Source organism: Meriones unguiculatus, chromosome 3 (assembly GCF_030254825.1).
Source record: "Meriones unguiculatus strain TT.TT164.6M chromosome 3, Bangor_MerUng_6.1, whole genome shotgun sequence".
NCBI classification, from domain to species: Eukaryota; Metazoa; Chordata; class Mammalia; order Rodentia; family Muridae; genus Meriones; species Meriones unguiculatus.
This window is the reverse complement of record NC_083351.1, coordinates 121661963-121684132: the sequence shown is the minus strand read 5'-3', so window position 1 is coordinate 121684132 and position 22170 is coordinate 121661963. Positions and strand designations below refer to the sequence as shown.

At 43.7% G+C, this 22170-nt stretch overlaps 1 protein-coding gene across 4 annotated transcripts in view; it reads right to left on the bottom strand.

Annotated features, from left to right (window-relative positions):
• Positions 1-22170, bottom strand: part of Npr3 (natriuretic peptide receptor 3) — a 63133-nt gene that overhangs the window by 5763 nt on the left and 35200 nt on the right. For 3 of the 4 annotated variants that reach the window (XM_060380451.1, XM_021633736.2, XM_060380450.1), the window contains exons 4-7: positions 11671-11806; positions 4521-4615; positions 2375-2510; positions 558-645 (exon numbers count right to left, since the gene is read on the bottom strand). In XM_060380451.1, coding sequence (XP_060236434.1) covers positions 558-645; positions 2375-2510; positions 4521-4615; positions 11671-11806 — 455 coding nt within the window. The remainder of the gene's footprint in view (positions 1-557; positions 646-2374; positions 2511-4520; positions 4616-11670; positions 11807-22170) is intronic. The other variant, XM_021633737.2, reaches the window with a different exon arrangement.

The window sequence follows — 22170 nt, the reverse complement described above, 5'->3', positions numbered from 1 at the left end:
ATTCAACCACTGAAGATTACAAAAGAATGGGCCACCATCACTGCAGCAAACAACTAAAACCTTGAACACATGTGCAATATCGTGAGTTTATGAGTCTTGACGTTCAGCCTCAACAGCTAAACATGCAGCTTCTCCAAGCACAGAACCCGCTGCAGCCTGGGATCAGACACCACCAGGAGCTTCTTCCAGCCCTGCAAGGTGAACATGGGCGCTTGTTTCCGAATTGAAGCAAGCCTGAGGATAGGGAGTTCATTCTTTGAACAGATTTTCTCTTCTCTTTTGCACTCGGTAGGTAGACGGAACTCTCATAAGTGGATCAATAATTCAGAGATCCTACCAACTTCCCAACCCATGGTGGTCAACAGGAGCAAGCACTATAGAACTCCATGACTTACTGACTGCTAAATACAAGACCAAATACAAGGCTTTGATATTTTAATCACCATCCTTCTTGTTTGAATGAAGGGTGTGGTCAATTCACAGGGAATAGTATACACAGACAGGAGACAAAGGCAAAAAATAAAAAATAAAACGTTAACATCAGAAATGGTGCCTACCTGAAAAAGTAGAAGGCCATTAGCAAACCAGCCCCTAGTAGGGCCCCAACAACAATTCCTGTCACTGCTGATTCTTCTAGGCCACCTGCTTGAAAAGAAACACCAATAATCAGAGTTCATTTTGAGAAACAAATTTTCCTTTCTTTGCAAATTATATATGTGTGTATACACATATAATTGATGAGAATATATTACAATATATGTAATATATGTATATATTACATATATATGTATACATATATTACAATATATGTAATATATTCTCATCAATTATATATGTATATATATATATATTTTTTTTTTTAATTCCTGGACTTTCTTCCTTGCTAAGTGCAAAGCTTAAGAAAGGGTTTTCAGAAAGCAAAAGATAAATGCACTGTCATATGAGAGTGAACAGAACAAGGTCAAAAACAAGATCAAAGTTGGGCCTGGGACAAACACCAGTCACCCTAGCACTTGAGAAGATGAGGCAACAGGATCTCAAGTTTGAAAACAGCCTAAGCTACATATCAAGATCTGTAACAGGGAAGGAGGGAGGAGAGCAAGAAGGGGAGGTGTGAAAAGAGAGTTAGAGAGAATAATAGACAGAGAAAGAAACAGATTCAGGAAGGATCTGATGAAAGCGGCAAACTGAAGAGCTCAGGCACACCCCTACTCTCTGAGTTTAAAGTCAAAGAAGACCCCGGATGGACAAAGGTGCTGCCCCAGCGCTTCTGCTTCTCGCAGGGGGATGGTAACACTTCAAGGTGCTAGAAGGCGTGAGGGGAGTTGCACTGGGTCAGCACTCTGTTTTTAGATGTTCCCTCACTAAATGCAGAGTTTCATCTCAAAATGTCCTATATAGCTTTGCAAAAATGTAGACCATTTGAATTACCTCCTTCTCAGGAGGATCTCCGGTCTTGAAAAATCAACAGCTACTTTCCTTGCAGGGTTTAGACTAAGCTTACAGTGCACAGTCTCGTAGGCTCTTCAGATCAAAGTTGGGCCAATTCCCTTTACACATGGGAAAAGTGAGGCTTGGCGAACAGAAAGAATTTTCCTGAGGTCCCAAAACTGGCAAGAATCAAAGTGAGATTTGGGATCCAGTCCCAGAGACATGTGGTCAACACACTTTTTCCTTAATTCTTTCTCATAATTATCACATGGATATAAATTCCTGATCATTGAATGTGATCCTGAGATACAATGACACATAATTCATTTAAAATCACTAACTGCCCTACAAGACTGTTACCACCTGTTCTTATTCATGTTTACAAAAGCCTCTCAAAGACAATCATCTCCAAAAAAAATGTTCCTATCATTGAGCTGTACATAAGAAGATTCATTTGCTTCTCTGCCTGCACCCAGAAGCTGACTATAAATACGGTAAATATTCAATGCTTGTTTGCCATTTTGCAAGTTGTTAAGAGTTTAAGGGCATCATCTCTCCCATCCTGGGGGATTTGGAGATCAACTGTGAACTTTGAAATCAATACTGAGATTTCTTAGAAGAGGTGAAGAAGAGACAGTGCATAACATTTTTTATTTTTCCTAAAAGTAGAAACCTCTAATAACTAAGAGATTGTGGTAGGAGATATAAATCCAGGCAGAATATCCTACCATTTGGAAGAAAATAATAAAGTGAATAAATATGGAAACTTCTGGTAAGGGGGAAGGGGTGGCTATCTGTGAATTGTTCCCGTGGGTTTGAAAACATCAGAAAAAAAACATGGGAGCTTTCAGAACATGAGTCCTTGAAAGAAACATGTGTCGGACTCACATGCAGTGCAAAATTGGAGAAGAGGAGGAACAGTAAATTAAGTCTCTGAACTTACACGACTTGCAAGGAGAGCTGTTGGTATGCTCCACAATCCTGGTCTCATCTATTCTCAGCTTCAACGGGCCCCACGGATATTTGACATTGGATCGCATTTTGAACCGGCCTTCTTTTCCAAAGTAATCACCAATCACCTACGGGAAGACAAAAGTCAGATATACAAAAGGAAAAGCCAATGATACCTGTTACCAAAAGAGGCACAAAGCTCATAGCCTTGCACGCACTCTCCAAAACCCAGCCTGCTCTACACAGGCTGCTCTACAGGGAGAGACAGCAAGAGCTACAGAACAACGTGAGAAATGGGACGAGAGCTCTCCGCTAGTGTGCAGGGGACACTGACTGTCACAGTGGTTCCTCACGGCAGGGAAGAAATCGAGGTCTCATAGGCTTAGAAAGGTGTGGACATGATGAAGACAACGCCACTTGGTGTCTGTCAACACTGGAGGCCACGCCCCACCAATGCTGTCCTTAGGTAGTCATCAGTTGCTACTGCATAAGTGAGAAGTGTGGATTTTTCATTTCCCCATGAAACAATGATCTACAAATTTACAGCTTTTTCCCTTGCTCATCCCATCTGGCCTCTCTGGCACAAAGCAGTCCACACTGTCAGCCATGTGTTAGGTCCATTTTCCTTAGGGCTATGAGACAGAGCCAATGCCTCTGTATACACACTCAAGTTAAACACACTCCTCACTTAGACTGACATAGAATTATAACACTAAAGCACATGATGTAGACTGACAGCAAGGTGGCTTAAGAGGTAAAGGCTCTTGCCACCAAGCCTTAAGACCCAAATTGGATCCCCAGGACAGACATGTCTAGCAAGATAACTTATTCCTATAAATTGTCCTCTGAACACACACACAAATAATGCAATTTAAAAAACTTCAGAGCATCCTTGAGGAGCTTTCCAGTTGACCCTCTTTTGGTTATGCTGTCTCTTTAGGGGTCACATTCATCTGATGAATTCACTTCTTGTGTTCTGCCATTCAGTTCAGACTGAACTGTTTCAGCTGTCACCTTAGACCCCTGGAAAGTGGTCACTCATTCATGATGGGATTGCAGGGTCACGCTCCAGCTAGACTATTAGCTCAGTCACATGAGCTGATCTGGCAGTGCCTTCTCACACATAGTTTCTAGGGATTCTCTTTTGTCTGGGCACAAACTGGGGTCTCCTGGCTGGCCTATGACCTTTCTCCTCCATCCTGACTGAGCCACAGCAGGCTCTCACAGGCCCTCAAATGGTCAAAATAATTCTAGGTCCTCGTGAAAAACGACAATTACAGCTATGTGCTGAGCACATCCAAGTGCACTGCAACCTCACAGAAACATTAGATGGACTGTCACGTCACACCTTCTCCAGAGGGGGAGGGTGACGGCAGACAAGACCCAGACTGGGGGGCGGGAGGAATATAGAATCATTCAGTGAACACAGCGCCAGGGCTCCTGCTCTGTCACCAGGCGGACCCCCACAGAGAGGAAAACAAGTCTCTAATGCGCATGCCCAAAACAGGACAAGAGTGATGTCCTTGCAAGGAAACAGGGAAATAGTCATTGTGTGCTGAAAACTGCATTTTTTTTTCAACAGAAACACTGAGTATTTATTTCATACTTATTCCCTTTCTCAGTGTTTGTCAATTAGAGGTCATGTGTTACTTTTCATATGGTTCTAATGATGCTGTGAGACCAGCAAGGAAAATATTATGATTCCCATGTTACAGCTGAAGAAACTAAAGCTGAAGGCCCCTGAGCCCAGTGACTGTCATAGACTTGTCTTTGATCCAAGACAGACTTCCCTGTCCCGAAACTCCACCATCTTTTGAAATAGTAACACCTGAAAATCCATAACAACCACTAGAAAAGGAAATCCAGAAACACACGAGGCAGGCAAGTCACACTTCGCCCGTCAACAGATGCCATTAGTACACAGGGCTGAGGAGTGGCTCTTGACCACCTGAAAGGTAGGACTTCTCTCCTGAGAACACACCTGGCAGCACACCCTGCCTTCTGTCTGACCCCTTGACCAACAGTGAGCTTTCCCCACACTCATGTTTATTCAAAGCATGCTTTGGACAGCAGGGCAAACACATTCTCAGAGTTCCCCATTCGCAAGAGCGACCACTGAAGAAGTCCTCTCTGCTCACCTCCTGGGTGCCTGCTTCAGCATCCGTCATGGCGACCACGGAGAAGTCCCCATACCGATCCCCGTTGGCATCTATGGACACCTGCCCAGCGATACCTACGGGAGAGGTAGAGAACTCCGAGTTGGTTACTTATGGTACTTCTGCCTGCCAAGAAAACGAATTGATGGGATTTTTTAAAACAAATTCATGCCACAGGGAATCGCATCAGGCTGGGAGCATTTTTGTTGGCCTTTGGAAAGACATTGTAATTTCATCTGTGTCTGCATTCCTGAATTCTTAACATTTCTCCATTTAAAAAAGGAAAAGAAATAAAATGATCTTTGGGGAATACTAAAAAAAAATTAAGGCCAATGCTGAAAGTAGTGTGTTCATTCTAGAGTTTTGATTTTTTTTTTTTTCAAAGAAGTAGCCAAGAAGTAAAGATGTCTTATCATACATAGGTTGATGTGATGGTTGGACAACTCTCATAAAGAAAATCAGTCTGGCCCAGGATTCCTTGAGTGTGCTTCACACAGACTGCATTAACACACAGGAAAGTGGGAGGTCTGGTGGGTGGGTCCCTGGAGTCAATGTCTAAAGAGCAAGTTTTCATTGCCCAGTGTGTGTTCATTTATTGCTTATCCAAACATTATCCGGAAGATTCCTGGGTGCTGAGTTAGCACTGCAGCAGAGGTTAAGTTAGAACAGGCAGAGTCTTTGCTCAAGGAGGGGCCTGGACCGGGGATTCAGCCTTTTCCCATTAGAATCAGATCAGCTGGGGCCAGTGGAGTAGAGGAACATGCTTGTCACCAAACTGAACATAGAGTTGATCTTTGGGACTCACATGGTAGGAAGAGCAAAATGGCTTCCAAAACTTGTCCTCTGACTTCCACACATTCACTGCGGCACACCTATAGACATACACACATGTACTCACACCTATAGACAAACACACATGTACTCACCCACACGCACGCACACACAAACCACACACATACTACAATAAAATAAAATGTAATTTGGGATTTTCTTTAATTATAGGAATGACTACTGAATTGTGGTCCTCTTTCCCTACTTCTGCAGCCTTGGCCAACGTATTGATTAGTCCCCTGAACCTCACCTCTACAGCCGGCACAAGCAAGCACAATGTCTAGCCCCTGCCAAGAGGCTGTAGAAAAGATGGCGTGAGGTAAACCGTGGAGGTATCTCCAGCAGATATTTAAGCAAAGCCAGCTGTTTCCTTCCATCAGCGTCACTGCCACTGTTATTGTTCCTACAGTTTAAGGATCCCTTAGCCAAGTTCTCGGGACCAGAAGTATCTCAGATTTCAAATGTTTTCCTTTTTTGCATGTTTGCATACACATAATGAGACATCTTGGGGATAGGACACAAGTCTAAACACAAGATTCTTCCATTTCATATAAACTTCCACACATAGCCAGAAGGTAATCTTTTAAAAAAAATTTTTGCATGAAACAAATATCCGTTATAAGGAAGTTTCTATTTGTCACTTACACTGTTTCAGACTTGGGGATTTTGAGCTTAGGGTTTGGAGGTAAGGATGATATTTTAAAGCTACCATTATCATTACTGTGCTTGCAATATCAGAGAAAGTGCCTGACCATGCTCTATGACCCAGAGTACAACTCGGCACGTCAAGCTGGAGTTCAATAAGAGAGCAGGAATTAAAACATCTCTATAAAGTTACACAGAAGGAAACCTGTGATTCAAACCACTATCAAGAAGTGTAAGAAACCTGCCTGGCTTAATTTACAAAGACCCTGAAGCAAAGAAAAGGGAAAAAAAAGACCCAGAGAACTGTGAAGCTTCTAATGAAGGGGGCCTGTATTTATGGACAGAGCCAATGAAATACGAAGCCAGAGCAGAGCAGCTAGAACAGAGAGGACCCACCCACCTTGATCAGCCACGGTGGGTGCCCACAGCAACCAGTTCCCAAAAAGCCACTAGAGAACAATGGCTGATACTAAGTTGTCTGTTTTCCTGTCTTCACTCACTACCTAGCAGGATGTGTGCACCAGCTACGTTCTCATTAACAAAAGCCATTTATTTTCTTTGTGGGAGACTTCTGTGTTGTTCTTAATTGATGCTTCCATCTATTTGGTTCTCTCCAGAAGTTAATGACTGCCCCAGTCAAATGACTGTCTGCAGTGAAGGATCCCAGGGGAAAGTTCCATCCTCTTGTGTGGTTTGGAGAGGGCAGTATTTTGGGTTTACTGTCCTTTGGGCTGTGGTTTGAAGGTCCACTGATTTTTCCAGACTTTGGGCTACTTTGCTGGAAACAGAATGGAGGTACCATTCATCTTCATTTTTTGTCTTCTTAATAGAGGTAGGTTACAAAGGTATACCCATCGCCAACTTCTGCATCCTTGAGAGCCTACAAAACTTCAAATTGTATACATGTAGTATATACATACATATGTACATATGTTTATGCATGTATACATACATACATGTGGTATATAGATGCACATATATATATATGAATTCATTCTCCAAATATTGTGCCTATCCAGAAACACTTGCCATTTTGTTCAGAGGTGTCTGGGAAGGTGTGTCCTGCTCAGTGTTTCACAGAATATTTTATAAGATGAAGTGGCCCTAGTGATTCAACACCTCATTACACCTTTAAGTCATTGCAGCTCTGCCAAGAAATAGGGTGAGAACTCTCGGGATGGCTGCTTCACGAAGTGAGACTTGACCTGAGGTTATCAAGCAGAAGTGGGGTTGTTATAACGACAGCAGAGTTTTCCTGTGTACCAGCAATGATCCCTTCTACCCTTTCTCTGTTTGCCCGGAGTGGAGCTTATGCCCTAAGCCACAGTCCTGTTTACTTGGTCCCTCTGACCCTTCACACAGAGGAAACATGGCTTCTTCTTGGATCATCTTTTGAAAGACTTGAGAGTTGATCATAGGTTTCATGGCAATAAAATCCAATTTTGTCAAATAACATCCAGGGTATTTTTTTCCTACTGACAACTTAATGGTCACTTACATCAACCACTAAAATTAAAATTGTTTTTAGTGTTAGGAAGGCTTGAGTTTTTCTTCGCACATCTACCTTAGAGCTCTTTGAGGGGCTACCTTCAAATGGACTATTGTTTGGCAAATAAGATGCGCTCTCCAAACCACTCAAATCCAGACTTATCTTGGCATCAACCTTTAAATTTGAACATATAAGGTTCTAATTTTAGACTCAACTATATGATTCTTTATACTCTTGGTACATGCTGACTGTGTAAACCTGGCCCTAAAATGGAAATATCAATATGGCATATAAGAAAATTTAGTTCATGTCTTGGCTCTAAACAAAACTGTACCCCAGCCATTGTGGGCACCTGCCCTTCTCTCAACAACCTCCCTCAGTGGCGCCTTTCAGCATCCCCAACTCTGGCTCTTGTCCCGCTGTCAAAAGACCAAGAACAAATGACCACACCATGCAGTGAGTAATAGCTAAGAATGGGATGTGCCTGACCAAGGTTGTGTCCCCACACACAAGTTTCTCGGTGTATTGTGCACAACTTCTGGGAAATTCGACTTTGTCCTAATATGCTCCCTGAATTACCCTATTTGATTCCTGCCCCTCCGATGAAGCAGGAAGAGGCAAAGCAAGGTCATCCAGGAAGCTTACTCACCGTCAAGCAACTACTTGTCTAAAATGAAAGGTGTCACTCTTGTCTAGAGTAAAGCATGGCGTTCACTGAAAACACCCCAGAGCAGTGAAACCTAGGAATAGTCACCAGACAACCCTATCTGGAGCTCCATTCCTCTCTACTGTTCTTCCTGTTTAATATCTGAGGACGAGCTGAGGCCATAGAACAGAGAGGGGACCCTCATGTACTCCTCTCGGATCTAGACTTGGCTTCGTTCTTGTCATTAAAAGTTTTCACTTTTCCATGAAAACCTTCACGAATGAGTATAAGCATACTTTGCTCCACTAAAGGGCTCACAGGATGAGTTGGCACAATACGGAACTGAAAAGAGATCTTTTTCAGCTATCTTAGTTCTCAGCCTCCTTACAGAGCCAATGGGGTATAAAGGATGCAGGCTCCTGCCCCCTGTTTCCCAGGTCTGCACTCTGTATTAATGATTCTCAGAAGACGCTCACCAGCAAACCACAGGTTATGTGCTTCTGAGCAGCCAGAAGGCATAGCATCTCCCTGGAAACTAACATTGCTTTCTATTTCAGCGGGCTTTCCAGGTCTATGGGTCTGCCCCCACTGTATCTTCAACTTTGGGTCCTTTCACACTGTGCCACATAGAACTCCCAGCTCCGTGGGAACAATCTCCTACCACATACAACTCAGACTACAATACAATTGCTGCTCCCTCGGCAGCACAGTCTCCTAAACAAAATGGCTTCTCCTGTCGCCCGCAGGTCTCACCTTGCTGTCATGTTCAGAGACTTTTGCCTGACCACTCTAAGCCAGCAGTCCCACCCACCACTTTCTAGATCTTCCTACTCTGCTCCATTTTACAGCCCCTGGAATCTAGTGTGTGTTTATTGTCTGTTCACACACACACACACACACACACACACATTTGCACATTAGATAAACTGATGATCGGCAACATCTTTAGTTCACTGCTTTATCCCCTGCTCCTTGAACAGTGTCTGGTATATCATAGCTGCCTGTCAAATGGATGGTGTGGAAGACTAGAAAGTTGATGCCTGCTCTAGGAACCAGCTCATGCCAGCTTGGAGTATTAGTGAGACAGGAGAAAACCCACCTCTCTTATATACACTACTGATAAAAATATAGATTGGCACAATTTTCTATAAGATGTTTGGCAAATAGTCAACCCTAAAGTCATCCTTACAAGTAACATTATACTGACTAAACAGGTTATATTTAGGAATATATGTGTGTACATACATAGATACATATATGTATATAGATATATACATACATATGCATACAGTAACAACTAGTTAAAAAAGGAGGCATAAATGCGAAGGAAAGGAGGAAAGGTGCGGAGGAAGGAAAGAAAAAGGAGCAATGTAGGTAAAAATCTCAAAAATTTTAAAAAGAAGCCATGTTGGTATTAGAATTAGCAAAGCCTCTCAAAAAAAAAAAAAGTTTGGCAATATTCAATGTACTTTCTAAAGCACCAGCATATTTGAGACCCAAAGCCTTTACGTGAAACATGTTCTCTGTGAGAAATAATCACAAAAAATTCACCAAGGTATGGAAGAGCCTGTGATGCCATATTGTAGAATAACAAAAACTGGAGCCCATTGAAGCATCCACCAAAGACAGATTAGAAGCTGACGGTGGTAGAACCTGCAGTCCAAGACCTCGGGAGGCAGAGGCAGGAGGATTGCCTCCTGTCTAAGGCCAGTCTGGCCTATAAAAACAAGTTCTGGGTCAGGCAGGGCTACATGGTAAGACCCTTCCTCAAAACAAACAAAAAGAAGTAAAGGATTATGTAGACAAATGGCAGAATGTCATCTTAAAATGGGTTAGGTCTACACGTGCGCGTATGCGGTTTTTTACATACAAAAATAAAAGTATAATATAAACAAAATTACAGTGAAAGGTGGTGTTTACAATGAGACCTGCTTTATAGAAGTTTCATGTGGTGCATACGGTATGCTAGCACAAGGTGTAGCAGGCCTCTGGAGTCATCTAGGGAAGAGTCGATAGTGGTTGCCCTGGGTGAGGTAGACGGGTGGGAAGCAGAGCTCTCACTTATTTTGTACATTTTCGTTGTTTTTAAGCTTCCAAGACAGATACAGTCTCATTTTCAAATGTCAACATAGGCTCTTCTTATTCTTACACTTCTCTCCTGTTTGGTTTTGTTTGGTTGGTGGTTTTTATTTTTGTTTTGTTTTGTTTGTTTGTTTGTTTGTTTGTTTTTAACAGGGACTGATGTTCACTGTTTTGAAAGTAACATAAAAGCAGAGGACCTGGACCCGCTAACCAGCTCCGACAAGCAGGTTGGATGTGACAGCAGCATGCGCACTTTGCGAAAGCCAACATGGTCCGCATATGCGAAAGCACGCCTGCGCTAACACGGGGTGGCAGGCCTTCAAGCCTGACTGCAGCTCTCTCACACTGATGGATGGAGACTTACGTTGGAGGTGATTTTGAAGTGCGTGGGGCTGGGGAGATGGCTCTGTGTGTGAAGCGCTTACTGTGCAAGCATGACAACCTGAGTCCTGACTCTCCGCCCTACGTAAAAAGCTGCGCACAGTAGTTCAGAGCTATAACCCGTGTGCTGGCAGAGGCAGAAACAGACATGCCTCAGGAGCTCGCTGCCCCATCAGTCTAGCCAAAACAGTGAGCTCCTGATTCAATTCGATACAACTCAAACACTATGTTGTAAAAAAATAAAATCTGACATGAACCTCTAGCTTACACACACACACACACACACACACACCATAGTATACTTGTTATTTAAATAGGCAAGAACAGGATAGTTCCTATTGCAGTAGAATTTGATCAAAGCATATTCACATTCATTGTATTATTTGACCTTATTTTTCCAACCCTGTGAGGTGAATTATTGGCTTATTATCCATACTTTAAAATGGAGAGAGCTACACAACCATAACATATGTAGAGAGCCTAGGTCAGACCTATACATGCTTTCTGCGTGTCTCTTTGAGTCCCTGGGAGCCCAGGTTAGTTGATTCTGTGGTTTTTCTTGTGTTGTCCTTGACCCCTCTGGTTCTTACAATCTTTTTCCTCCTCTTCCGCAGGATTCCCCGAGCTCTGCCTAACGTTTGGCTGTGGTTCTCTGAATCTGCTTCCATCCGTTGCTGGATGAAGCCTCCTCCCTGATGCAGCCCGATCTTCTTGTGGGACTTCTGTCAGTGAGAGTGGGGACTGTCTATGAATCTTTTGCCTGCTTTGGTGACCCTGTTTGTCCTACTCAGTTGCCTTACTCAATAAGCCTAATCTTATTGCAACTTAATATGCTATTTGGTTGACAGCCCTTGGAGGCCTGTCCTTCTCTGAAGGGAAATGAAGGAGGAGTGGATTGGAGGGAAGAGGAAAGGTGGAGAGAGGGGCTAGAAGGAGAGGAGCAGAACTGTAATCAGGATGTAGTATGTGAGATAATAAAAAATTGGAAAAGGCAAGAGTCTAGAAAGCAGCAGCTTATCTGGCTGCGGTGCTGCTACCATGGAAACTGAATCCCTTACCTTCAAATGTCCTGTTCCAAGTGTGCTGGATGATCTTCCCCCCATCCTTCTTGCTGTAGCCAGCTCTGAGCACTTCATGTAACGCTAGAACGTAGAGGAGGATGGCATCGTGGAACCCTTCAACAAACATGTTCACCTGCAAAGGAAACTGACTGTGAGCCTGAGACCCTGGGGATTCATGCTCCTCAATGACACAAGGAAGCAAAATGGGCCAGCCTGAGTCTGAAGGTGTGAGGTCAGTGGCGGAAGTGGGCTGCCACTGACTGAAAAAAGTGTTCCTGGTTTGGGATTTTATAGAGCAAGCAAGACGTTACAAAAGGCATAGAAAAGATGCTTTTGTCCAGGTTGATCATCCCAGAAATTTTAACCATCCCAAACAGTTGTTCCCATGCAATGACCCATCTGCCCACATCTTCTGCCAGCCTCAATTCAACATGACTTCACTCCCCAGTGAAGTCCACTCTGACTCCCACAGCCTGCCTGACCTCTCCACACGCTGAGTGTAGGACACGTAAACAGAACAGCAGTAACTGGACAAGCGGAGGCAGAGAAGTCAGGAGTTTGAGGCCAGCCTGCACTACATGGCAAGATCTTGTCTCAGAACATCAAAACACATCAAGACAAAGATATAGGCATCCATTTGTCCATACTCAACAAAACTGTTGTTAATTGCCTATGCATACTAAAGATACAAAGATAGACAGGGCTTTCTGCCTGCCTTGGGAGTGGACAGTGCCATCTTCTGTGTTGGCAATAACCTCAATTTCTCTTTCCACCCTCTGCCAAGCTCCAAGGACAGAAACAGCTGCAGTCTTGACAGGCACTACACTCTGTTTGGTCTCTGGCTCCAGAAAAAGATGGTATGATATCTCTGCTTTCCATAAAGTTAGTTCATAAATGGAAACACTGGTCATTGAACTTGAGGAAGTGGCTTCACCATGATGAGTTTTGTTTTATCTGCACCTATGTAGGTGGTGTAGAACCTTCTTCAGGGGTTATTGCAAGAATCACAGCAGAGCAGCATGAAGCAATTGGTGCATATCAAGTATTCAACAACTAGTTTTGTGAACCGCGCGATGTTCTCAAGGCTGTCTTATTCGGGATACAGTAAAAGAACATAAAATAGAATGGTTAGTATTATAGACTGGGGAAGAAGATGAAGAGAAGCTCAATGGTGGTGACAAAAGTTGAACTGAGCTTTGAAAATGAACAGACGTGTGGAAGGGTGAAAGGTTGGTGAAAACACTATGAGTAGAATAAGGGGGGAAAGCATACCCTGACCACTGCTACATTAAAAGCACCAACTGCTCTGCTGGGCTGAGACAAGAGGGACAAGGCCACATGGAGACAAGCAGCAGAAACTCGGACCTCTGAGAATCAAGAGGTACTTGGGCTGTCCTTAGTAGAAATTTGACTACTTGGCTTCCATTATTTCTTCCTTAGAGAGACTATAAGGTCCCTTTGGTAGGTCCTCCTTCCACATTTATACCATTATAACATGAATTGCGGTGAAATGAGCAAATACCATCTTAAAACACTGGATAATTTACAAGCTCTAAACGAAAGGCACAAAATATCCATGCCTTGTTTCGAGAGTCTGAACTAATGACAGAAAGCCGGGGCTGCAGAAAGAATCAGGCATTCCTCAGAGGATCCCAGGGATGCTTGTGTGAGAAATGGCCTTCTTCTTTAGAGGAGCCCGCAGAAAAAGTGTCTCCACTTACCTTCTGTATGGCCCAGCTCAGGGGCATATTCACATATGGTGTCTCCCAGTTCAAAGACACACTCACAAACAACACCACAAGGTTGTTTCAAGGGCACACTCAAAACAGCTCAACACCCAGTTTCATTTGCCCTCATCCCACCCCTCACTGAGTCCTGTTTTGCACGATAGGAACAAGTATTTCACATCGGCCAAAGCCGGGAACGTGGTCCACTCCAGCTCTGCCTTTTCTAGGTGTGTTTCTACCTCATTTGGGGCCTTCACTTTCTCATCTAGAAAGTGAATGAAATAACAGTGCCTTCCTCCTGGGGTTGCAATCAGGTTTCTCTGACTTAAACATCAAGGACTTCAAACAGCTTCTGCCCCCACCAACCCCATTCACTTTCATTGTTTTGGTTGTCTAGAGACGAGGAGTTATAAACCCAGGGATTCTGTTTAGCTTCTGAATAGCAGCATGCAATAAGGGACGTCTTCTTGACCCATTTTACACCTGATGAGAAGTAGGGCTCCTCATTCACACTCTGGTGTCCCACACATATCTCTTATCATGACCCTAATGCTGCCTAGTAGAAAGCATAGCACTGTCCGAGCTGATCTATCCCACTGACCCTCGGGGAGAGGTAGACTACAGGACAGGTCCAAGGTAGTTGTCCAACTAGCTGGATCCACAGTCTACTCCCAACCCAAACAGCTCACTCAGTCCCTCAACTCCAGGGTCCTCATTTGTGAAATGCAGGACTTAATTTAGCACCAGATCACCTCACAAAGATTTTTCTGGGGATTAAATGAATTAGAGTGTGTAAAACACCTAAGGAAGTTCTTGAAACCATGAAAGCCTTGGGCAGATGTTGGCTCTTACTCTTAGCGGTCAAACTTAAGTCTCAGAGACACTATTTTCTTAGGCAGAGAACACTATAGAAATAACATCTACTAGTGAAAGATAATTTTCAGCTGCCTTAAATATGCTAATTTAATTTTCCAAAGGAATACAAAATTTTCACTGAGACCATGAAGTCACCGCGATTTGAGAAAGCATGCATGCTGGTGCATTTTAATAAGAATTTAGCTGTTAAATTTAATTCTCAAGACATGACCATGTGTCCTCCACAAGTCTATCTTCTCTTCCACAACTTTATAGAAACCACCTTGCAGAGCCAGGCATGGTGGCGCACACCTTTAGTCCCAGCACTCAATGGGCAGAGGCAGGTGGATCTTTGTGAGACCAGCCTGGTAAACAAAGCAAGTCCAGAACAGCCAAGGCTACACAGAGAAACCCTGTCTCGAGAAAAAGAAACCAAAAAGAAGAGGGAGGTGGAGGAGGAAGAAAGGAAAGAGGACGAGGAGGAGGAGGAGGAAGAAAAGGAATAAAGAATAAAAAGAAAAAAAAAAGAATCCACCTCGCTACAGGGGAAAGGCCCAGGATCATAGCTGTGGCATGTGGGCGATGTTGGTGCCCTAAGAAAGCGCTAGGTCTCCCATATCTTCCTAAAGAGCTATCTACTACTAAATGTTGGCTTCTGGAGAAGTCATTCTCTTCAGTGGCACAGCCACTATCAGGCTGCCCATGCTCCAAGAAATAATGTCCCATCCATGCTCACACAAGCAACCTTTGCATGAGGAGGACCATGGTTTTGCACAGTCTTCCTGAATTTCGTTCATGCACGTTGTGCTCTGTAAATTCCTGTTCCTGGGATACTTAGGGCGTCCCTGCTTAAAATATGACATGAGTGGTGATGGCAGTCCACATGCCTTTAATCCCAGAACTCAGAGGCAGGGGGAGCTCAGTGAGTTTGAGGCCAGCCTATCTTACAAAGTGAGTCCCAGGACACCCAGGGCTACACAGAGGAAGCCTGTCTAGAAAAGACAAAAAAAAAAAAAAAAAAAGTAAAGTAAAATATGACATGAGTTCCCGGGCCTCACCCTGTTACTGTCTCCTCCTCCTCCTCCTCCTCCTCCTCCTCCACCTCCTCCTCCTCCTCCTCCTCCTCCTCCTCCTCCTCTCCTTCTCTCTAAATCCTCTCCCAGGGACAGCACACTGATGTTGACCAGCCATGCACCTGAGTACCAAGCCCTGACTGGCCCTTCCCAGCCTTTCTGTCTTGATACATCCTCTCCATCCACTATAAAAAGTACAAGCGTCTGCCCAAGGATGAACTCGATTGCTTTTTCTCCTGACAAGTTTTATGCCAAAACGGGACAGCCAGGCTCTAGACATAAACTCTGGTCTGCAATCTCCTTCTGTCTTGATTTCCAAGAGGATCGCAACAGCTACCTCCTCACGAGTGTCTCCCTCTCCTGCCACAATTAACAGCAGAAATGCTGGACCCACGGAAGCGGCGGCACCCTGGCCTGCTGCGGAGGAGGTTTCATCACACCTATCTCATAAGCCCTCAAGTAAGAAGCAAAACCCCAGAGACCGGCTTTTCTTGAGGAGAACATTCTCACTCTCACACATGGTTTTAAGTGGGAGGGAAGCCCATTCGCACATTACAGCCACTGCAAATTGGAGGTGCAAATTAAGGGGAGAAAAAAGGTGAGAGAAAGGAAAAAAAAAAAAACAGTATTAAGTTATATTAGGGACACTTTCCTTTGAACCTCTAGACCAGAAGAAACCAGGTCACTTGGTCTGCCTCCATGTCTCTGGACAAAACAACATTTGAACCTCAAGGTCCTGGTTGTGGAAGATGACACTATTCCTACCAATCACAGGAAATGGAGTTCCTCTGCCTAAGCAACTTGTTTGAGTGCTGTTCATCGTCTGTTTTAGTTACCTAAGTACCCTGACAAAAGGAGTTGAGGGAGAGAAAGTTTTGTTGTGCCTCAGAGTTCAAGGAAACGGTCATCATGGAGGCAGGGTCCTGATAGCAGCAGCTTGAGGGAGCTAGTCAGATTGCATCGTAGTCAGGAGGCAGAGAGCAATGGATGCTGGTGTACGCTAGCTTCTTCCTTTTGATGCAACCCAGGACCCTGGGAAGCTGCCACTCTCCTTTAGCGTGGCTTCTCTCACTTCAATTAAATAATCCCTCCCAGGCTGTCCAGAGGTTTACGTAATCTAAATAATCTCTCACAGGTGCACCTGGAAGCTTGTCTCCTCAGAGATTCCAGATCCTCGAAAGCTGACAATCAAAACCCACCGTCATAACATCTTCTTAGCCAGAAAACCCTCCCTTAGCATCATTTGCTGAGGTCTTACATTCCTAACTGCAGCTGCTCCCAGGCTGGATAATGGACAGGATGGACTGAGGAAGCATGAGAAAGATTACAGTCTCCGTGAGACAGCATCACTGCCCCATGCAGAGACACTGTACACATGGAAGTCATGGCATGGCCTCTTGTCTGCCAGCACTGCTAGCCACATTCCCTCTCGTGGAGAATGCTGAACAAAAATGATCCTATTTTTCCTTTTTTCAAATGAGCATAGAAAGAGCTGGCATTCGTGGCGTGGCCCCCTCTGTTATACTGCACACACAGTGCCTACCCCATTTCTCTATGGAGAGGCACATTTATGTCTAGATGAATTGCTCAGTGCATGGAAGCAAAGCATGCTGCTTGCTTCGAACACCATGTACCATGAGAGAGATCTATAAAAAGGAGGTGCCTGGGTACAAAAAAAAAAAAAAAAGCTGTGAAGCTGTCAGGGAAAAGCTAGCTGCTGGAAGAAAGCTCCCAAAGGGCAATGCTAAGCTAGACTGTCCTGGGGTTTTACTTGCATTATCCACATGAATTCAGGCATGTCACACGCCCTTCTTTTTTACCACAAACTGTTGGTTCCCAGCACAAATGAGGAAAGCTGTGGGTCTTAATTTCTTAAGATCCCCTGAAAAAGACACATCTTCTAACCCTACTCACCCAGCTGAAGATCACATAGAAAGAAGTGGGATTCTGAAGGAGAGCAAGTAAAAGATGATCCAGGGACCATTCTCCCCACTTCACAGCTGATAAGGGCAGCATCACCTTGTCAAATGTAAGTTAGAGTAAGGGCTTGAAAGTGAAGCTTGTCCGATTCCCATGTACCACTGAAGAAAGCAGACATCAAGAGTGGCTTGGGTATGTTATGTAGGTAGCTCAAAGGCCAAAGATCATCCTACATGTCTACAACACGTCTACAGCATCGTGTCTACAACATGACACTTCTGTACTTTATACTTTCAAATCACATTGCCTAGGACTGGGAAGACCTCAGTGAATAAAGCCCTTGCTACGAACGCAGAACCCACGTGGATACCAGATGAGCGAGGTGGCACAGCTGTAATTCTAGTGCTCAGAAGATGGAAGCAGATGCACTGGATGTTTTGCCAAGTCCTGGGTTTGAGAAGCTCTGCCTCAAAGAATAAGGTGGGGAGCTACTAGGGAAAACTCCTGCCATCAAGCTAAGGCCCCTACACACACGTGTGCACACATGCCTACCTCCATGCAAACCCACGCCACACAAACACATTTTATGTGTTTCTATTTTCATTCGACTATTCTTTAATTCGTAACCTTTAGAGTCTGTAGCCAGGTAACAGTAGAAAGCACCATGTTCCCGAGAGCTTTTCCCATGTTCTATGCTCTTTCCAATGTCTCGTAAAGAGAGGTCTCACTTTTACTGACGGATGCCCTACTCTTCTGTACCAGTCCTGACTTCAAAGACTTCACCCTTCATCACTTGCTGACTTATTTTAGCCTTGAAGGAAGTTAATATAGACACACTGTACATTTCGTGAATTCTGAGAAAATAAGGCAGGTAGCTATTCAAAGGTCAGACATCTTATCAACAGTAGAGCTAAGGCCCCTCCCCTATGTCTCTGCACATAGCTAAAATATTGTTGTTGCATCTGGCATGAGAGATCTCTTCCTCCCTAAACTGACTTCCTTGGGGTAGGATTTTCCCTAAGTTTCCAAGACAACTGTCTCCATCCTGAGCTTAGCTCCACCCTTGTAGCAATGCTATCGACTTGCAAGCAACTTTGATCTTTAGCCCAGGGAGTAGCTGACTGTAAACAGAAGAAGGATTTCTTCTCTCTCATAACCTAGAGCAGAGTGGTCAGAAAAAAATAATGTCTTTGGGGTCATAAACTTATGGCCCCAATCATCTCTCATAATAACTGGAATGACAGTATATGCTGGGGACCACAGAACTGGCACATGGAACTCACTGGCATGAGCAAATACCAGCAAGAAAACCTGAAGATGAGCAATGAATGGTACTCTAAGGCTAAAGGCAGAGCAAAAGTGACACTGATCCTTCCAGTGCTCGTGTGGGGAACTTCATTATCTGATATGTTTGCTCTTTGAATGTATTAAACACACACACACACATTTACAGATATATCTCATTACCCGTGGTACTGGAAGGTTTAGTTGAAAAGGAATTTCTGTAGAGGGATTTTAAACCAGCAATATGGCTGCTCTGGCAAGGGGATTCACCTAGAATGCAGACATGCCCTGGATTACAGTATGATTTGGCTGGAATACAGACACGCCCTTAGTACACACCTTTAATCCCAAACAATGACATCTAATTAAGGGGCAGACAAAGTGATGAATCAGAGAAAGATTTGTCAGAATGAATCAGAGACAGAATATGCCCAACTACCATGAGAACAGACAAGAAAGAGAGGCTACCTAAAAGCAGTGCAGGGAGAGAGATTCGGGTTTGGTGCAATACAGTTGAATGAAGTTGAGTTTGTGCAGTCCTTTCCGCTCTGTCAGTTTGTGCAATTGATGCAATCAGTTTGTGAAGTTTAGAGACAGTTTTTCTAAGGAGAGCAATTAAGTGAAAATCCAAGAGAATCCCATTTGAATCCGTCAGCTTGGAGAGGAGTTTTGAGCCAGAACAGCTGAGCTGAACCAGCCAGCCAGTATTCAGAGAGAGCTAGAAAGGGTGAGTTTATTCAGCAATAAATCTCAGAGCTGAAAACACTCCAGGCCTAGTTAGCAGATGGAAGTTGAAAGCTGAAGCCTTCAAGGTCTGTGCTTACAAAGATAAGATTGTACAGAGGTTACTTAGTAATTCCAATGTTCTGTGAGCTAGGGGAAGAAATCACAATGCTTGTTGCAGTGATGTCTAAAGTGAGGGTAAAGCCAGCAGAGTGTTCTGTGCCCATGGTCCCTGTGACTCAGGAGGCTGAGATCCAGGATTGCTAAATCTCACATGCTTGAGGCCAGTCTGGGCAACATTGTGAGATCCTATCTTGAGATCAGAGCAGAAACTGAATAAATGGGCCCAAAGTGAAGATTTGAGGGCCTTTCTAGTGATAAAAGCAATAAATTACACTGTATTTTAGCTGTTCAAGGGCTTTCTTTGGGCATTGGTGGTGGAGATTGCTGTAACGTGGGTTCTGCACCTACTGCTTAAGGGTAAGACTTCCAGACCAACACAGGGAGGCTCTTACTGAAACTAGCAGTCTCAGACAGTGAATAAGGGAGCTGAATTCTAGTTTAAGAGGTCTTTTCCATCAAGTCTGCTACCAAGCTAGTAAAACTGAATTAGCTATCACTGCCTCCATAGGAAGCTCAGTGTTCTACATTTTGGAAATTATATATAGATAAAGATAAAAAATTATTGGCAACTTTGGTGCATGGTATGTTATTACTATATGCTTACAGAGTGAGATTTGTGTAAAGATAAATAGAACAATAGAACAAAATAAATAATCTAAGACATAGACACACTTACAAGGTGATCTGAGTTTGACTAAGACCCCTGAGTAACTCAACAGAGGAAATAAAATATTTTCAGCACATGGCAGGACAATAAAAACAATGGGGAAAGACAAAAATTTGACTCTCAAATCACAGCAGATACAAAAACTCACTTGAGATGAATCATAGATATAAGTATACTGGCTAAAACTTTTATAAACTATGAAAAAAAAATGGAATAGCGTTGTGACTTTGGCACAGGCAAATTTTTGTTAAGGAGAAAGTACAAAAGCACTGAGCATGTTTTTAAAGCCTCCCTTATCATTAATTAAAAGATACACTGTGTTTTAAAAATCATTTAAGCTAACATATTCCACTCCTACAAGAAATTCACTTCCCTTAATTTGACTTCATTAGCAAATAACCAACTACCCTGCTGTTATCTGCACATCAGGAAATCAGGGGAGGTAAGGACGGCTTTTCTAATAAACACTATGTTCTAGCTGCCAATAAAATAGAAAATGTAATAATACATACATTATAGAAAAATTATAAATTGTCATAAATCTAGAAACGAGTCTTACTCTCATTAAATTATCTGCTGATAAGGTCCTCTTCTTTAAGAGCCTGTTATGATGTGTTGAGTCAAGTCACACAGTTTAAAGAGCATCCTAAGTAGATACAGTCCTCAAGAAAAAAGACATCAGGAGTCTGTGTCAAATACCACAACCATGGGATGCCAAGGCCTTCACCACTCCCAGAGAGGCAGGCAGGTTAGCACTGACTTCTGTTCTTCCTCTGCACCTGTCTCTGCCCTCACAGTGGGCAATGCAGAGTACCCATTCATTACCTGTTCAATCAACATCATACTCCTCAGTTCTTCAGCGGTCATCATTGCAGTGCGTCCCAGCAACTCACACACAGCTACATACTGTAAAGTGATGTTTCTCTGACTTCACCTGGGAGCCTTGTTCAAAAATGAATTCTGATTGATCAAGTCTGTGGCATTTATTCTCATAGTCTCTGAAATGATGCTACTGATAACTGATCCTTGCAAGACTCTCCAATTTATTGTCATCTGAAGCTCTCAAATCCTGGGATTACTGCAATCCCCTACCCTCCCAAACTCTTCTATCTGCACAACAAGCTCTTTGGACTTGGACTTCCATCCTCCTCTGCATTTGGCCTCAGAGGTCTGAATGGAGCCATCTCGAGTGAGCAAAGTGGGGAGATGGATGTCATTCAGGCCCAGTTGTCAACAGGAAACTGCAACTAGAAGCCTGCCACTCAGGTGACAGGCTGCAGTCAGAAATTGGTTGTCATCTACAGAGAGACAGTTCCCCCTGCCTATAGATGAGTGCATGTGCTACACACACACACAAACACACACACACACAAACAAACACACACACACACACACACACACACAGTGGAGCAAGTGGCAACGAGAAATCCTCAAAGACGATTTAACAGAGAAATCTGGTTAGAAAGCTTCCTTATGGTATTTGAGTAGCCAGGGGAAGGAGCAAGTTTCCAAATGAGAGAGACATCACCCCAAATAACTCTTCTAAGGAGGCCCTCCACTTGTGCTAATTCATTGTTCCCTGGCTGTGTCTAATGCACCCCTGCTCCTAAGCTTGTGTGCCTTTTATTTGTCTCACTTAAAAGGTTTCTCGTCCCTTAGCCATCAAAAGCCGCCTGCACACACTGGGCTGTCCTCAATGTACCTAGGGTGATACTTCACTTCAAGGAAGAGCTTGAGAATTTTCGCAGAAGGTCAATCAACAAACATTTTCAGGCTCAACTACATATTCCTGATGACACATAGGTCAAGAGGTTGGCACGAAGGTACATGCACTTAGAGGACACCAGATAAATAAGACAGCCCTCAATCTGGCCAATCCAAGGAGTGGGCAGACGGTTGCCATAAATCCATGCCACCGCTGAGTACAGAAAAGGATACCCAGAGAGGAAGGTGACTGATACTATGCAGAGGCCAAGTTAACATGTTAATATGATCCAAGATTTCTAAATAAGGAATTCCAGTCTCCTTAAGATCTTCAGGATGGAACAGAAGTACAGTCAGCAGGACTTCAGCGATTTAGCAATCACTCCTCACAGAGAGAGCAGAGTGGAAGGGCTCATTGATA